The sequence below is a fragment of the Oncorhynchus masou genome, chromosome 18 (assembly GCF_036934945.1).
Source record: "Oncorhynchus masou masou isolate Uvic2021 chromosome 18, UVic_Omas_1.1, whole genome shotgun sequence".
In the NCBI taxonomy this organism is placed as follows: domain Eukaryota; kingdom Metazoa; phylum Chordata; class Actinopteri; order Salmoniformes; family Salmonidae; genus Oncorhynchus; species Oncorhynchus masou.
This window is the reverse complement of record NC_088229.1, coordinates 65,541,621-65,558,760: the sequence shown is the minus strand read 5'-3', so window position 1 is coordinate 65,558,760 and position 17,140 is coordinate 65,541,621. Positions and strand designations below refer to the sequence as shown.

The window sequence follows — 17,140 nt, the reverse complement described above, 5'->3', positions numbered from 1 at the left end:
GGTCCACTCACACAGACAGCATCGTGAAGAAGGCGCAGCAGCGCCTCTTCAACCTCAGGAGGCTGAAGAAATTCGGCTTGTCACCAAAAGCACTCACAAACTTCTACAGAGGCACAATCGAGAGCATCCTGGCGGGCTGTATCACCGCCTGGTACGGCAACTGCTCCGCCCTCAACCGTAAGGCTCTCCAGAGGGTAATGAGGTCTGCACAACGCATCATCGGGGGCAAACTACCTGCCCTCCAGGACACCTACACCACCCGATGTTACAGGAAGGCCATAAAGATCATCAAGGACATCTACCACCCGAGCCACTGCCTGTTCACCCCGCTATCATCCAGAAGGCGAGGTCAGTACAGGTGCATCAAAGCTGGGACCGAGAGACTGAAAAACAGCTTCTATCTCAAGGCCATCAGACTGTTAAACAGCCACCACTAACATTGAGTGGCTGCTGCCTACACACTGACACTGACTCAACTCCAGCCACTTTAATAATGGGAATTGATGGGAAATGTTGTAAATATATCACTAGCCACTTTAAACAATGCTACCTTATATAATGTTACTTACCCTACATTATTCATCTCATATGCATACCTATATACTGTACTCTATATCATCGACTGCATCCTTATGTAATACATGTATCACTAGCCACTTTAACTATGCCACTTTGTTTACATATTCATCTCACATGTATATACTGTACTCGATACCATCTACTGTATCTTGCCTATGCTGCTCTGTACCATCACTCACTCATATATCCTTATGTACATATTCTTTATCCCCTTACACTGTGTATAAGACAGTAGATTAGGAATTGTCAGTTAGATTACTTGTTGGTTATTACTGCATTGTCGGAACTAGAAGCACAAGCATTTCGCTACACTCGCATTAACATCTGCTAACCATGTGTATGTGACAAATAAAATTTGATTTGATTTGATTTGATTACTTTACAGGCTACTACCCTACAGGCTAACACAAATACTCTTCAGGCTACTACTACTACTACTACTATACAGGCGACTACTCTACAGGCACTACTATTCTACAGGCTACTACGACTACTCCACAGGCTACTACTCTACATGCTAGTACTACCACTCTACAGGTAACTACTTTACAGGCTACTACTCTACAGGCTACCACTACTATTCTACAGGCTACTATTACTATTCTACAGGCTACTATTACTACTCTACAGGCTACTACTTTACAGGCCACTACTCTCCAGGCTACTACACTACAGGGTACTACTACCACTCTACAGGCTACAACTCTACAGGCTACTACTACTACACTACAGGCCACTACTCTACAGGCTACCACTACTGCTCTACCGGCTACTACTCTACAAACTACTACTACTACTCTACCGGCTACTACTCTACAGGCTATTACAACTACTCCACAGGCTACTACTCTACAGGCTACTACTCTAGCGGCTACTACTCTACAGGCTACTACTACAACTCTATAGGCTACTACTCTAAAGGCTACTACTACTATTCTACAGGATACTATCACTACTACTTTACAAGCTACTACTTCTACCCTACAGGCTACAACTCTACAGGCTACTACAACTACTCTACAGGCTACTACTACTACTCTACAGGCTACAACTCTACAGGCTACTTCTCCACCGGATACTACTACCACTCTACAGGCTACCACTCTACAGGCTACTACTCTACAGTCTACTACTACTACTCTACAGGCTACTACTCTACAGGCTGACTAGAAGCCAAAAATGTGATCATATTACTCCAGTGCTAGCCTCCCTACACTGGTTTCCTGTTAAGTCAAGGGCTGATTTCAAGGTTTTACTGCTAACCTACAAAGCATTACATGGGCTTGCTCCTACCTATCTTTCCGATTTGGTCCTGCCGTACATACCTACACGTACGCTACGGTCACAAGACGCAGGCCTCCTAATTGTCCCTAGAATTTTTAAGCAAACAGCTGAAGGCAGGGCTTTCTCCTATAGCGCTCAATTTTTATGGAATGGTCTGCCTACCCATGTGAGAGACGCAGACTCGGTCTCAACCTTTAAATCTTTACTGAAGACTCATCTCTTCAGTGGATCATATGATTGAGTGTAGTCTGGCCCAGGAGTGAGAAGGCTCTGGAGCAACGAAACGCCCTTGCTGTCTCTGCCTGGTCAGTTCCTCTCTCTCCACTGGGATTCTCTGCCTCTAATCCTTTTACAGGGGCTGAGTCACTGGCTTACTGGTGCTCTTTCATGCCATCCCTAGGAGGGGTGAGTCACTTGAGTGGGTTGAGTCACTGACTTAATCTCCCTGTCTGGGTTGGTGCCCCCCCTTGGGTTGTGCCGTGGCGGAGATCTTTGTGGGCTATAATCGGCCTTGTCTCAGGATGGCAAGTTGGTGGTTGAAGATATCCCTCTAGTGGTGTGGGGGCTGTGCTTACGCAAAGTGGGTGGGATTATATCCTTCCTGTTTGGCCCTGTCCGGGGGTATCATCGGCTGGAGACACAGTGTCTCTTGACCCCTCCTGTCTCAGCCTTCAGTATTTATGCTGCAGTAGTTTATGTGTCGGGGGGCTAGGGTCTGTTTGTTATATCTGGAGCACTTCTCCTGCTTTATCCGGTGTCCTGTGTGAATTTAAGTATGCTCTCTCTAATTCTCTCTTTCTTTCTCTCTCTCTCTGAGGACCTGAGCCCTAGGACCATGCCTCAGGACTACCTGGCATGATGACTACTTACTGTCCCCAGTCCACCTGGCCGTGCTGCTGCTCCAGTTTCAACTGTTCTGCCTGAGGCTATGGAACCCTGACCTGTTCACCGAACGTGCTACCTGTCCCAGACCTGCTGTTTTCAACTCTCTAGAGATAGCATGAGCGGTAGAGATACTCTTAATGATCGGCTATGAAAAGCCAACTGACAATTACTCCTGAGGTGCTGACATGCTGCACCCTCGACAACTACTGTGATTAATATTATTTGACCATGCTGGTCATTTATGAACATTTGAACATCTTGGCCATGTTCTGTTATAATCTCCACCCGGCACAGCCAGAAGAGGACTGGCCACCACTCATAGCCTGGTTCCTCTCTAGGTTTCTTCCAAGGTTTTGGCCTTTCTAGGGAGTCTTTCCTAGCCACTGTGCGTCTACACCTGCATTGCTTGCTGTTTGGGGTTTTAGGCTGGGTTTCTGTACAGCACTTTGAGATATCAGCTGAATTAAGAGGGGCTATATAAATACATTTGAGTTGATGATACTACTCTACAGGCTACTACTACTATTCTACAGGCTACTACTACTATTCTACAGGCTACTACAACTACTCTACAGGCTACTACACTACAGGCCACTACTCTACAGGCTAATACTACTATTCTACAAGCTACTACTACCATTCTACAGGTTACTACTACTACCCTACAGGCTACAACTCTACATGCTACTAGTCTACAGGCTACTATTCTATAGGCTACTACTACTACTCTACAAGCTACTACTCTACAGGTTTCTACCACTATTCTACAGGATACTACTACTACTCTACAGGCTACTACTACTACTATACAGGCTACAACTCTACAGGCTACTACTCCACCGGATACTACTACCAATCTACAGGCTACTACTCTACAGGCTACTACTACTACTCTACAGGCTACTACTCTACAGGCTACTACTCTACAGGCTGCTACTACTCTACAGGCTACTACTCCACAGGCTATACTCTACAGGCTACTAATACAACCTTACAGGCCACTCCTCTACAGGCTACTACTCTAAAGCCTACTACTCTACAGGCTACTACTACAACTCTATAGGCCTGTAGAGTAGTAGTAGTAGCCTGTAGAGTAGTAACTCTACAGGCTACTACTACTACTCTACAGGCTACTAGTCCACCAGATACTACTACAACTCTACAGGCTACAACTACTACTCTACAGGCAACTTCTCTACAGGCTACTTCTCTACAAGCTACTACTACCTTACAGGCCACTACTCCATGGGCTACTACTCAACAGGCCACTACCACTAATTTACAGGCTACAACTCTACAGGCTACTATTCTACAGGCTACTATTCTACAGGCTACTATTCTACAGGCTACTATTCCACAGGCCACTACTCTACAGGCTACTACTACTACCCTACAGGCTACTATTCCACAGGCTACTATTCTATAGGCTACTACTACTACCCTACAGGCTACAACGCTACAGGCTATTACTATTAACCTACAGGCTACTACTCTACAGGCTAATACTACTACTCTACAGGCTACCGCTACTACTCTACAGGTTACTACTACAACCCAACAGGCCATTAATCTATATGCTACTATTCTACAGGCTACTACTACTACCCTTCAGGCTACAACTCTACATGCTACTACTCTACAGGCTACTACTACTCTTCTATAGGCTACTACTACTACTCTACAAGCTACTACTCTACAGGCTTAAACCACTATTCTACAGGCTACTACTACTACTCTACAGGCTACTACTCCACCGGATACTACTACCAATCTACAGGCTACTGCTCTACAGGCTACTACTACTACTTTACAGGCTACTACTCTACAGGCTACTACTACTCTACAGGCTGCTACTACAACTATATAGGCTACTACTCTACAGGCTACTACTACTCTACAGGCTACTACTCCACCAGATACCACTACAACTCTACAGGCTACAACTACTACTCTACAGGCTACTTCTCTACAGGCTACTACTACCCTACAGGCCACTACTCAACAGGCCACTACCACTAATCTACAGGCTACGATTCTACAGGCTACTACTCTACAGGCTACTACTACTACTCTACAGGCTAATACTCTACAGGCCACTACTCTATAGGCTACTACTACTACCCTACAGAATAAGACTCTACAGGCTATTACTATTACCCTACAGGCTACTATTCCACAGGCCACTACTCTACAGGCTACTACTACTACTACCCTACAGGCTACTACTATTAACCTACAGGCTACTATTCTACAGGCTACCACTATACAGGCTACTGCTACTACTTTACAGGATACTATTCTACAGGCTACTACTACTACTACTCTACAAGCTACTGCTCTACAGGCTACTACTACAACCCTACAGGCCACTACTCTATATGCTACTACTCTACAGGCTACTACTACTATTCTACAGGCTACTAATACTATTCTACAGGCTACTACTCTACAGGCTACTACTCTACAGGCCACTACTACACTATAGGCCACTACTCTACAGGCTACTACCCTACAGGCTACTACTACTATTCTACAGGCTACTACTCTACCCACAGGCTACAACTCTACAGGCTACTACTCTACAGTCAATTACTACTCTACAGGCTTCTACCACTATTCTACAGGCTACTACTACTGCTCTACAAGCTACTACTACTACCCTACAGGCTACTACGCTATAGGCTACTATGCTACATGCTACTACTCTACAGGCAACTACTCTACAGGCTAATACTACTATTCTACAGGCTACTACTACTACTCTACAAGCTGCTACTACTACCTTACAGGCTCCACCTCTACAGGCTACTACTGCTACTATACAGGCTACAACTCTACCGGCTACTACTCCACCAGATACTACTGCCAATTTACAGGCTACTACTACTCTACAGGCTACTACTCTACAGGCTACCACTACTACCCAACAGGCCACTACTCTACAGGCTACTACACTACAGGGTATTACTGCCACTCTACAGGCTACTACGCTACATGCTACTACTCTACAGGCTACTACACTACAGGGTAATACTACTATTCTACAGGCTACTATTACTACTCTACAAGCTACTACTACTACCCTAAGCTACTACTACTACCCTACAGGCTACTACTCTACAGGCTACTACTCTACAGGCTACTACACTACAGGCTAATACTACTACTCTACAGGCTACTACTCTACAGGCTAATACTACTACTCTACAGGCTACTACTACTACCCTACAGGCTACTACTCTACAGGCTACTACTGCTACTATACAGGCTACTACTATACAGGGTAATACTACTATTCTACAGGCTACTATTACTACTCTACAAGCTACTACTACTACCCTACAGGCTACTACTCTACAGGCTACTACTCTACAGGCTACTACACTACAGGCTAATACTACTATTCTACAGGCTACTATTACTACTCTACAAGCTACTACTACTACTCTACAGGCTACTACTACTACCCTACAGGCTACTACTCTACAGGCTACTACTCTACAGGCTAATACTACTATTCTACAGGCTACTATTACTACTCTACAAGCTACTACTACTACTCTACAGGCTACTACTCTACAGGCTACTACTACTACCCTACAGGCTACTACTCTACAGGCTACTACCCTACAGGCTACCACTCTACAGGCTACTTCTCTACAGGCTACTACTACTACCCTACAGGCTACTACTCTACAGGCTACTACTCTAAAGACTAATACTACTACTCTACAGGCTACTACTACTACCCTACAGGCTACTGCTCTATTTAAATATTCAATACTGCACTGTTGGGAAGGGATGCAAAGCTTTCAGTAATTTACCAAAGTTACCAGAATCTTCAGTGATTAACAGGAAATCTATGCCAATCTGTTTATATCTCTAGTAATTTGTACTTGAATAACTTTAAAAAAAATTGTATTGTCCATATTGTACATGAGTTTCTAGAGAAAATAGCCTTATTAATGAAAAAGATAATCTAAGATACCAAAATGCTGGTATTTTATTGGTAATCTTTACTTGTAAAGTTTCCAGTAACAAACCTCCCTTTACGACCCTATTGTTGGGAAGGGCATGCATGTTAAGCGTTTCACTTTACTTGTGTGTGTGTAACAAATAAATCTTGAAACTACTTACTCTCTGTCAATGACCAGGCAGGTGACAGCTTCAGCAGCAATCACATTAGCCGTCCTGATGTCCTCGCTGTGGAGACACAAAGTGACAACACATCAGTCTAAGGTATACCCACATTCCTCACTCTTGGACGTAAGTCACTGTTCATTCAGAAAGTAATATTCATGTTAAATTCTAGTTAGATTTAGCCTTAAGGGAATAATGTTTTCGAAAAATGTGAATACGGAATTGCAAACATAGCATTCAACACATCCTATAAATTGTAAATTGTCATGATCGTAATCTCTACAGTAATCTATGCTGTCATTGGAATCCCCTTCACTGTAATCTGAAGAAGTCTTCCCCCAATCACTTTAATCTGTGTCAGTGGTATCTATAATGACCTGCGATCCACCTGTGAAAACATCCACACACTCTCTTAAACGCACACACACACACACACACACACACACACACACACACACACACACACACTCCAGTCTGGCACTAGCTCAACTGATATTAGTCTGAGGGAGAGAGAGGGTCTTCTCCTAAATGATGCTTGTGAAAGGTCACATCCAGCAGCTGTGCAGCATGATAATTACAGTGGGGTGAAAGGGTTAATAACACACTGTCCATCAACACAGAGGGGATGGTACTTTAGAGCTACAACACATTGCTGAAAGAGGCTATCTATTGTAGGTTTTCCTGAGCCTAGAGTACCAGTAAATTGTTATCCCTAAAGAGCATCAACTGCAAGATATCAGTAAGAGACAAATATACCATGAGACCACTTCCAAAGACTATTAGACTAAGTTCTTATTGGTGGATGCATGTAACTGCATGTAGTGTGTATCCAATCACTGAATGGGGGATGCCCAGAGGATTTCATAACGAACCAAAAATAACACCTTGCTAGAAATACCATACAGCATACAACATTAATTGACATGAATTCAATATGGTTACTTATACCATGGCATTGTTGAATACTTGCTTGTGATTGGCTTGAGTGGCATTCTAGAGCATGCATTATGAACACATTTCTAATGGCAAATGAACACATTTCTAGCAGCAAATCTGTTTAATTATAGACATAGGAAGAAACATTCCTCCATGTGTCATAGGATACCCCAGACACCCCATCTGATACCCCATCTTCCATGCAATCAGCTGGCTGCCCTGAGCTGTCCAGTCCAGACTGTCTCCATGGACCATACGAGTCGAGACCAGGTGTATTCTTCTAGGGGATTTGACAGAACTATCTGGTGACGGAGGGGAAAAGGGAGAGGAAAGAATGAGAGGGGAATATCCAACCCAGTGTAACAAATGAGCCCTCTAATAGACAGACCAGGGAGAACAGCTGTGATTTCCCCCACTGCTCATGGACGAGGCAACAATTCCCTGGACTTCACAAGAACATGCTGGGATTCAAAAGGCTTAGGCTGAGGTGGCCATTTCACACAGAATACATCACAGTTGTTGCTAGCCGACCACCCACCTAGCCTTGCACATTCATTTCAATGCTTCGGTACACAGCTGATATGTGTAAGGCGCTACTTCCCAACGAGGGAGCAGGATGCCATTCTTCAAGCCAATTAGCACGTATCATGGCAGGGAGATGGAAACATCTATAGTACACTATAGACCACCGCTGCTATATCACCAGATACCTCCCAGTGAAATGAGAGGAGAGCTTTCTAGAGATAGGATGCCACATATCATGGCAGGGAGAGAGAAACATATCCCACATCAAACATTTTATAACTACTATGAGCGTCAAGGGAGGGTACTAGACAGGGAAATGTTTTTATTTAACGTCGGCAAGTCAGTTAAGAACAAATTCTTATTTACAATGACGGTCTACACCGGGCAAACCCGGACGATGCTGGGCCAATTGCCCTATGGGACTCCTGATCATGGCCGGTTGTGATACAGCCTGGAATTGAACAAGGGTGTCTGTCGGAAGCCTCTAGCACTGAGATGCATTGCCTTAGAGAGAGACAGAGAGAGAGAGAGAGACAGAGAGAGCGAGAGAGAAACATAGACAGAGGCAGTGCAAGTGGGCATTGATGCCGGCTAGATTGAGTCAGGCACAGCCATGCTCCAGAGATCAATTTGAGCCTTAGTAGACCGTGCCTTCACCGACGCCAATCAACAACCAGTGAGAGAGCAGCCCGGAGGAAAGGTTATGGTTGTCAATCTCACCGGAAATGTCTACACAGAACAAAGACTAGGGGGAAATATAAATGCTATAGGCATTTAAGGCCTCAGTTTATCACAACCCAGCCAAGAAATTCCACAGATTAGGAGAGATGCCAGGAAAAACAAAGGCTTTGTAAAGTAGCTTAGAGCTGGTCAGACTGCTCATGCCAAGTGCCAAACTAGTTCAGGCGAAATTAGACATTCACTCTGCTGACCAGTCTGCTCTCTTTGGCTCAGTAGCTGGAAGGCTCTGGTGATGAATTGAGCACTGATTGGTGCTAAAGATTCTTGGGCAAAGTCCAGGCAGGTACTGTATGTGTACCCATGTCTGGCTGAGAAGGAAAAAGAAAGATGCGTGTGTTTGTGTGCGTCCTGTGTGTTTGAGAGAGAGAGAGAGAGAGAGAGAGAGAGAGGAGTCCTGACATCTCCCATATAGCCAATAATTAGCCTTAATGTGAGGGACATGGTGTTTTGTTTAAAGCAGATATGAAAGTCCACTTAGCATACAACCTCCTCCACATCAAAGCCTGTAATCCACTTAAAACCATTTAACCACAAGGACTATAGTGCTGTCCTGTCTGTAGTCAACTCCTCACGACTCACTCCCCTCCTCCCCCATGGCTGCTCTAGCATGCACATATCGCTAAAGGTCAATGTCAGCGTCTTGGGTAAACAGCACGGCCCCTTTCTCAAGCACTGATTGATTTGCTAAACACAGTAATAATGGAGAAGACTGTGTGCTAATTAAGACAAAGGAGAGATCAAAGGGAGAGAGGCCGATTTGGAGACATAGCGTCTTTCAAAGTCTAACTAATACACCACCATAGCTCATTATGTCCTAGCTGTTCAGGGCTGTGACTGCTACTCTGGTGAACATCGAAGCAGCGTATAACAAGATATCCTTGTCTTTGTTTTTGGGGGAAAAAACAAGAATTGTAATGCTATTAACTAACGAGAGGAAACCCCAGTGAGATACAATACATTTATTGCGTTTTCCAATTATATGGACAAAATTTAAATGGTGTATTCAGTCTAGCAACAAAACACATACAGTTGAAGTCAGAAGATTACATACACTTATGTTGGAGTCATTAAAACTCGTTTTTCAACCACTCCACAAATTTCTTGTTAATTAACAAACTATAGTTTTGGCAAGTCGGTTAGGACATCTACTTTGTGCATGACAAGTAATTTTTCCAACAATTGTTAACAGACAGATTATTTCACTTAAATTCAATGTATCAATTAATAAATTCAATTCCAGTGGGTCAGAAGTTTACATACACTATGTTGACTGTCCCTTTAAACAGCTTGGAAAATTCCAGAAAATTATGTCATGGTTTTAGAAGCTTCTGATAGGCTAATTAACATCATTTGAGTCAATTGGAGGTGTACCTGTGGATGTACTTCAAGGCCTACCTTCAAACTCAGTGCCTCTTTGCTTGACATCATGAGAAAATCAAAGAAATCAGCCAAGACTTCAGAAAATACAATGTAGACCTCCACAAGTCTGGTTCATCCTTGGGAGCAATTTCCAAACGCCTGAAGGTACCACGTTCATCTGTACAAACAATAGTATGCAAGTATAAACACCATGGGACCACGCAGCTGCCATACCGGTCAGGAAGGAGACGCGTTCTGTCTCCTATAGATGAACGTACTTTGGTGAGAAAAGTGCAAATGAATCACAGAACAGCAAAGGACCTTGTGGAGATACTGGAGGAAACAGGTACAAAAGTATCTATATTCACAGTAAAGCGAGTCCTATATCGACATAACCTGAAAGGCCGCTCAGCAAGGATAAAGCCACGGCTCCAAAACCACCATAAAAAAGCCAGACTACCGTTTGCAACTGCACATGGGGATAAAGATCATACTTTTTGAAGAAATGTCCTCTGGTCTGATGAAACAAAAATAGATGTAACAATGGTCGCCGGGAGAAAGAGAAGAGGACCAAAGTGCAGCGTGGTATGTATTCATAATAATTTTAATAAAGATGAATACTGAACAAAAACAACAAACCAACAAATTAACAGTTCTGCAAGGTGCAACAAAAACACTAAACAGAAAATAACTAACCACAACCCATAGTGGGAAAACAGGCTGGCTAAGTATGGTTCCCAATCAGAGACAACAATTGACAGCTGCCTCTGATTGGGAACCATACCAGGCCAAACATCGAAATAGAACAAAACACAGAATGCCCACCCCAACTCACGACCTGACCAAACTAAAATAGAGACATAAAATAGGAACTAAGGTCAGGACGTGACAATAGAACTGTTTGGCCATAATGACCATCGTTATGTTTGGAGGAAAAACGGCTTGCAAGCCGAAGAACACCACCCCAACCGTGAAGCACGGGGGTGGCAGCATCATGTTTTGGGAGTGCTTTGTTGTAGGAGGGACTGCTGCACTTCACAAAATAGATGGCATCATGAGGCAGGGAAATTATGTGGATATATTGAAGCAACATCTCAAGACATCAGTCAGGAAGTTAAAGCTTTGTTGCAAATGGGTCTTCCAAATGGACAATGACCCCAAGCACACTTCCAAAGTTGTGGCAAAATGGCTTAAGGACAACAAAGTCAAGGTATTGGAGTGGCCATCTGTAACGGTTTCCTTGTGGTGAAGGAGAGGAGGACCAAAATGCAGCGTGGTTACTATTCATGGTTCTTTAATAAAGAAACTACACATGAACAAACTAACAAAACAATAAACGTGAGAAAACCTAAACAGCCTATCTGGCGAAAACAAACACAGAGACAGGAACAATCACCCACAAAACCCAACACCAAACAGGCTACCTAAATATGGTTCACAATCAGAGACAATGACTAACACCTGCCTCTGATTGAGAACCATATCAGGCCAAATATAGAAATAGACCAAACTAGACATGTAACATAGAATGTCCACTCAGATCACACCCTGACCAAACAAAACATAGAAACATACAAAGCAAACTATGGTCAGGGTGTTACAGTACACCCCCCCCCCCTCCCCTGCCCACCCCCCAAGGTTCGGACTCCGGCCGCAAAACCTGAACCTATTGGAGGGTCTGGGTGGGCATCTGTCCGCAGTGGCGGCTCTGGTGCTGGACGTGACCCCCACTTCACCATAGTCTTAGTCCGCCCCATTGTCCACTTCCGTGGCCTCCTAACCACGGCGACCCTACTAAATGACCCCACTAGACAGAGGGGCGGCAGCTCGGGACAGAGGGGCGGCAGCTCGGGACAGAGGGGCGGGGGCTCTGGCGCCTCTGGGCTGAGGGGCTCTGGCGCCTCTGGGCTGAGGGGCTCTGGCAGATCCGGGCTGACTGGCGGCACTGGCGGCCCCTGGCTGACTGGCGGCACTGGCGTCCCCTGGCTGACTGGCGGCACCTGTCTGACTGGCGGCACTGGCGTCCCCTGGCTGACTGGCGGCCCCTGGATGACTGGAGGTACTGGCGGCCCCTGGCTGACTGGCGGCCCCTGGCTGACTGGCGGCACTGGTGGCCCCTGGTTGACTGGCGGCACTGGCGGCTCCTTGCAGACTGCCGGCACTGGCGGCTCCGGGCAGACTGGCGGCACTGGCGGCTCCGGGCAGACTGGCGGCACTGGTGGCGCTGGGCAGACTGGCGGCACTGGGCAGACTGGCGGCACTGGCGGCGCTGGACAGACTGGTGGCACTGGCGGCGCTGGGCAGACGGGTGGCACTGGCGGCGCTGGGCAGACGGGTGGCTCAGGCGGCGCTGGGCAGAAGGGTGGCTCAGGCGGCGCTGGACAGACGGGAAGCTCCGGCAACGCTGGAGAGGAAGGCTCTGGCAGCGCTGGATTGAGGAGCTCTGGCGCCTCTGGAATGAGGGGCGGGAGCTCTGGCAGCGCCGAACAGGCGGGAGACTCCAGCTGCGCTGGAGAGGAGGAAGGCTCTAGCAGCTCCAGAGAGGCGGGAGACTCCGGCAGCGCTGGACAGGCGAGGCGCGCTGTAGGCATGATGCGTGGTGCTGGCACTGGTGGTACTGGGCCGAGGACACGCACAGGAAGCCTGGTGCGGGGAGTTACCACCGGAGGGCTGGTGTGTGGAGGTGGTACTGGATAGACCGGACCGTGCAGGCGCACTGGAGCTCTTGAGCACAGAGCCTGCCCGACCTTACCCGGTTGAATGCGCCCGGTTGCTCTGCCAGTGCAGTGAGGTGGAATAGCCCACACTGGGCTATGCAGGCGAACTGGGGACACCGTGCGCAAGGCTGGTGCCATGTAAGCCGGCCCAAGGAGATGCACTGGAGACCAGATGTGTAGAGCCGGCTTCATGGCACTTGGCTCAAAGCTCACTCTACTCCGGCCGATACACGGAGCTGGTATGTACCGCACCGGGCTATGCACCCGCACTGGGGACACCATGCGCTCCACCGCATAACACGGTGCCTGCCCGGTCTCTCTCACCCCCCGGTAAGCACAGGAAGTTGGCGCAGGTCTCCTACCTGGCTTCGCCACACTTCCTGTGTGCCACCCCCCAATACATTTTTGGGGCTGACTCTCGGGCTTCCATCCACGCCGCCGTGCTGCCTCCTCATACCAGCGCCTCTCCGCCTTTCCGCCTCCAGCTCTTCTTTGGGGCGGCGATATTCTCCTGGCTGTGCCCAGGGTCCTTTTCCGTCCAATTTGTCCTCCCATGTCCATTCCTCCTCGCGCTGCTCCTGCTGCCGCTTCTCCTGCTGCACCTTGGGGCGGCGACACTCCCCTGGCTTTGCCCAGGGTCCTCTCCCGTCGAGGATTTTTTCCCAGGTCCAGAAGTCTTTATTTCGCTGCTCCTGCTGCTGCCCGTTACCACGCTGCTTGGTCCTGTTGTGGTGGGTGATTCTGTAACGGTTTTCTTGTGGTGAAGGAGAGGAGGACCAAAATGCAGCGTGGTTACTATTCATGATTCTTTAATAAAGCAACTACACATGAACAAACTAACAAAACAATAAACGTGAGAAAACCTAAACAGCCTATCTGGTGAAAACAAACACAGAGACAGGAACAATCACCCACAAAACCCAACACCAAACAGGCTACCTAAATATGGTTCCCAATCAGAGACAATGACAAACACCTGCCTCTGATTGAGAACCATATCAGGCCAAACATAGAAATAGACCAAACTAGACATGTAACATAGAATGCCCACTCAGATCACACCCTGACCAAACAAAACATAGAAACATACAAAGCAAACTATGGTCAGGGTGTGACACCATCATAAAGCCCTGACCTCAATCCTATAGAAAATTTGTATGCAGAACTGAAAAAGCTGAACCAGTTCTGTCAGGAGGAATGGGCCAAAATTCACCCAACTTATTGTGGGAAGCTTGTGGAAGGCTACACTAAACGTTTGACCCAAGTTAAACAATTCAAAGGCAATGCTACCAAATACTAATTAAGTGTATGTAGACTTCTGACCCACTACGAATGTGATGAAAGTAATAAAATCTGAAATAAATCATTCTCTCAACTATTATTCTGACATTTCACATTCTTAAAATGAATGTGTTGATCCTAACTGACCTAAGACAGGGAATTTTTACTCGGATTAAATGTCAGGAATTGTGAAAAACAGAGTTTAAATGTACATGGCTAAGGTGTATGTAAACTTCCGACTTCAACTGTACAATCTATCAAAACAAATTCTGTTCTTATTCTTATGCCTTAATGTGATTCATAATTGTATTATCTACATTATTCAGTAGAACCATATTCAACTGTCTGTTTACACCTTCAGGTTTTACTTGATCTGTTCAAGATTTCATGTACCATTCTTTCTGAAAGACAACAGAAGATATTTAAAACCTTTAAGTTGCAGCTCTTTGAAAATATCTACGTTGGTCAGTTCAAAATTGCTTTTTAATTCTGTTATGGAAATAATTGTATTTCCTAATTATCAAGTCATTTACGGTTTATATGCATTTAGTTTTCAATGTGGGCCAATTTATTGGTGAATTCTGAAAAGCCAAGGATTGTTCCAAAGGGATGAGCTTTTCGGGAGTGATATTGGTCCTTGTAGGATCCGTTTCATTTTCTTCCATGTCATAATGTTAACTATGAAGTTGTTATAGTGTTCTTAACTATGAAGTTGTTATAGTGTTCTTAACTATGAAGTTGTTATTGTGTTCTTAACTATGAAGTTGTTATAGTGTTCTTAACTATGAAGTTGTTATAGTGTTCTTAACTATGAAGTTGTTATAGTGTTCTTAACTATGAAGTTGTTATTGTGTTCTTAACTATGAAGTTGTTATAGTGTTCTTAACTATGAAGTTGTTATAGTGTTCTTAACTATGAAGTTGTTATAGTGTTCTTAACTATGAAGTTGTTATAGTGTTCTTAACTATGAAGTTGTTATAGTGTTCTTAACTATGAAGTTGTTATAGTGTTCTTAACTATGAAGTTGTTATAGTGTTCTTAACTATGAAGTTGTTATAGTGTTCTTAACTATGAAGTTGTTAATGTGCTTCGCTCCATCCTTTGAAAACAGACATGTGAGAAGATTCTAGGGAAAAGCATGCACCTCTTCAATATGTACCCATTCTTCCTCTTTAGTGCATTTAACTATATGTTGTAAGTAAAAGCCTTGGGTTGTGAGTTAATACAATTCCAAATCTGGGAGGTTAAAACCACAGATTTAGGGACTTAATTTATTCTATGAGTTTTATTTCCCCATATAAAGTCTGTTATGGCTGAGAATATATATTTTTTAGAATATATTTTACAAAATGTCGATCTGAAATCTTTTGGACATCAGAGCAATGTTGAGGGAATTCTATTTGAGTCAGAAAAAGGATATGATATGATATGATAGGTAAGATATACAAAATCTTGCAGAAAGTCTATCCAAATGACAATCTCTATTTAAACTATTAGAACCAAGACTTAAAAAGAACTGATATTGGCACAAGATGGAGTGAGTGTTGGAACATAGCCAACGAATATACATGTTAAATTGTCCATTGTTCTTGTCAATGTATGTTTTATATTTGTAAATACATTTTTTTTTTAAATTGACCAAACTTCAAACTGTTGCAAATGTTAGCTTGGCCCATTGACTGTCCACCACTGAAGCCACCATAGCCACCTGAGGACTGACATAGCTCGAGGGAACACCAGGAGGCACTGTCTCATTCAATCACAGCTTGACACTGGATATAATAACCCCTCACTGATACTTTCACCTCTCTCCTCTCTCTCGTCTCCTCGCTTCTAATCCGAGCTGGGAGCAGGTCACTGTGCCACAAAACCACTGTGCCTATCTCTCACTGGCTCCAGTCAGCCAATCAAAACAGCCTGTAGACTCCTAACGGACTACTGAATGATATAATGTGTGGTTGAGGACTACTTCTCAGCTTCATGTCAAAAACAAATTACCATTCTAAGCACTCGCTTTCAGGAAAATAGTTTAATGTCAAATGAGGTAACAAGCAAAGATTTGGTTTGAATATGTTTACTTCCCCTTTGTACTTATTCTACGTGAAATATCTGAATGCATATTCTGTTGCAGCATTAAAACATCCTTTTCAAAAGTGATCAGGTTAACACCTCATGTTAGAGTTTGAGCCTTCTCTTGCCCAGGAGATGATTAAAAGGCGAGAGGTGAGCTTTTCTAAATCTCACCGTTCACTTCCTACTGGCCTGAGGAGAATGGTTTACCTTCCATCATGCCTGTGAGAGCTTCCAGTCCATTTCCTCTCTAATAAAGACAGCTTAACCTGCCTTAACCCTGACTACTTCCTTTGTTAACACTTCTCTCCCCACAGGTCGTCACGACTCCTGGAATCAATAAAGCTCCTTCAGCGGTCGTGGCCTCCTGTAAACCCATCATATAGTTGAATCCCTCCTTTATAACGGTCCTCACACCACACTGACTCAAAGACTGTCTGTCTGACTGTGTGAAAGAGGGAGCCCCAGGTCTTCATTCGTTGACTTTACCAGTCAGTGTGATAGCTGCTCCTTTCTACACCTCAGGACCAATGACCTGAATAACATTGTTCCACAGCTATACCAGGACAGAGAATAATGGCTGAACTTCAGGTATCTATAAGGTCAAGGGAAGAGCTTTTGTT

At 44.8% G+C, this 17,140-nt stretch overlaps 1 protein-coding gene across 2 annotated transcripts in view; it reads right to left on the bottom strand.

Moving 5' to 3' along the window:
- LOC135505144 (cGMP-dependent protein kinase 1-like) overlaps positions 1 to 17,140 on the bottom strand; it is a 189,801-nt gene that overhangs the window by 35,772 nt on the left and 136,889 nt on the right. For both annotated transcript variants that reach the window (XM_064924272.1, XM_064924271.1), the window contains exon 8: positions 6,886 to 6,951. In XM_064924272.1, the coding sequence (XP_064780344.1) occupies positions 6,886 to 6,951 (66 nt within the window). The remainder of the gene's footprint in view (positions 1 to 6,885; positions 6,952 to 17,140) is intronic.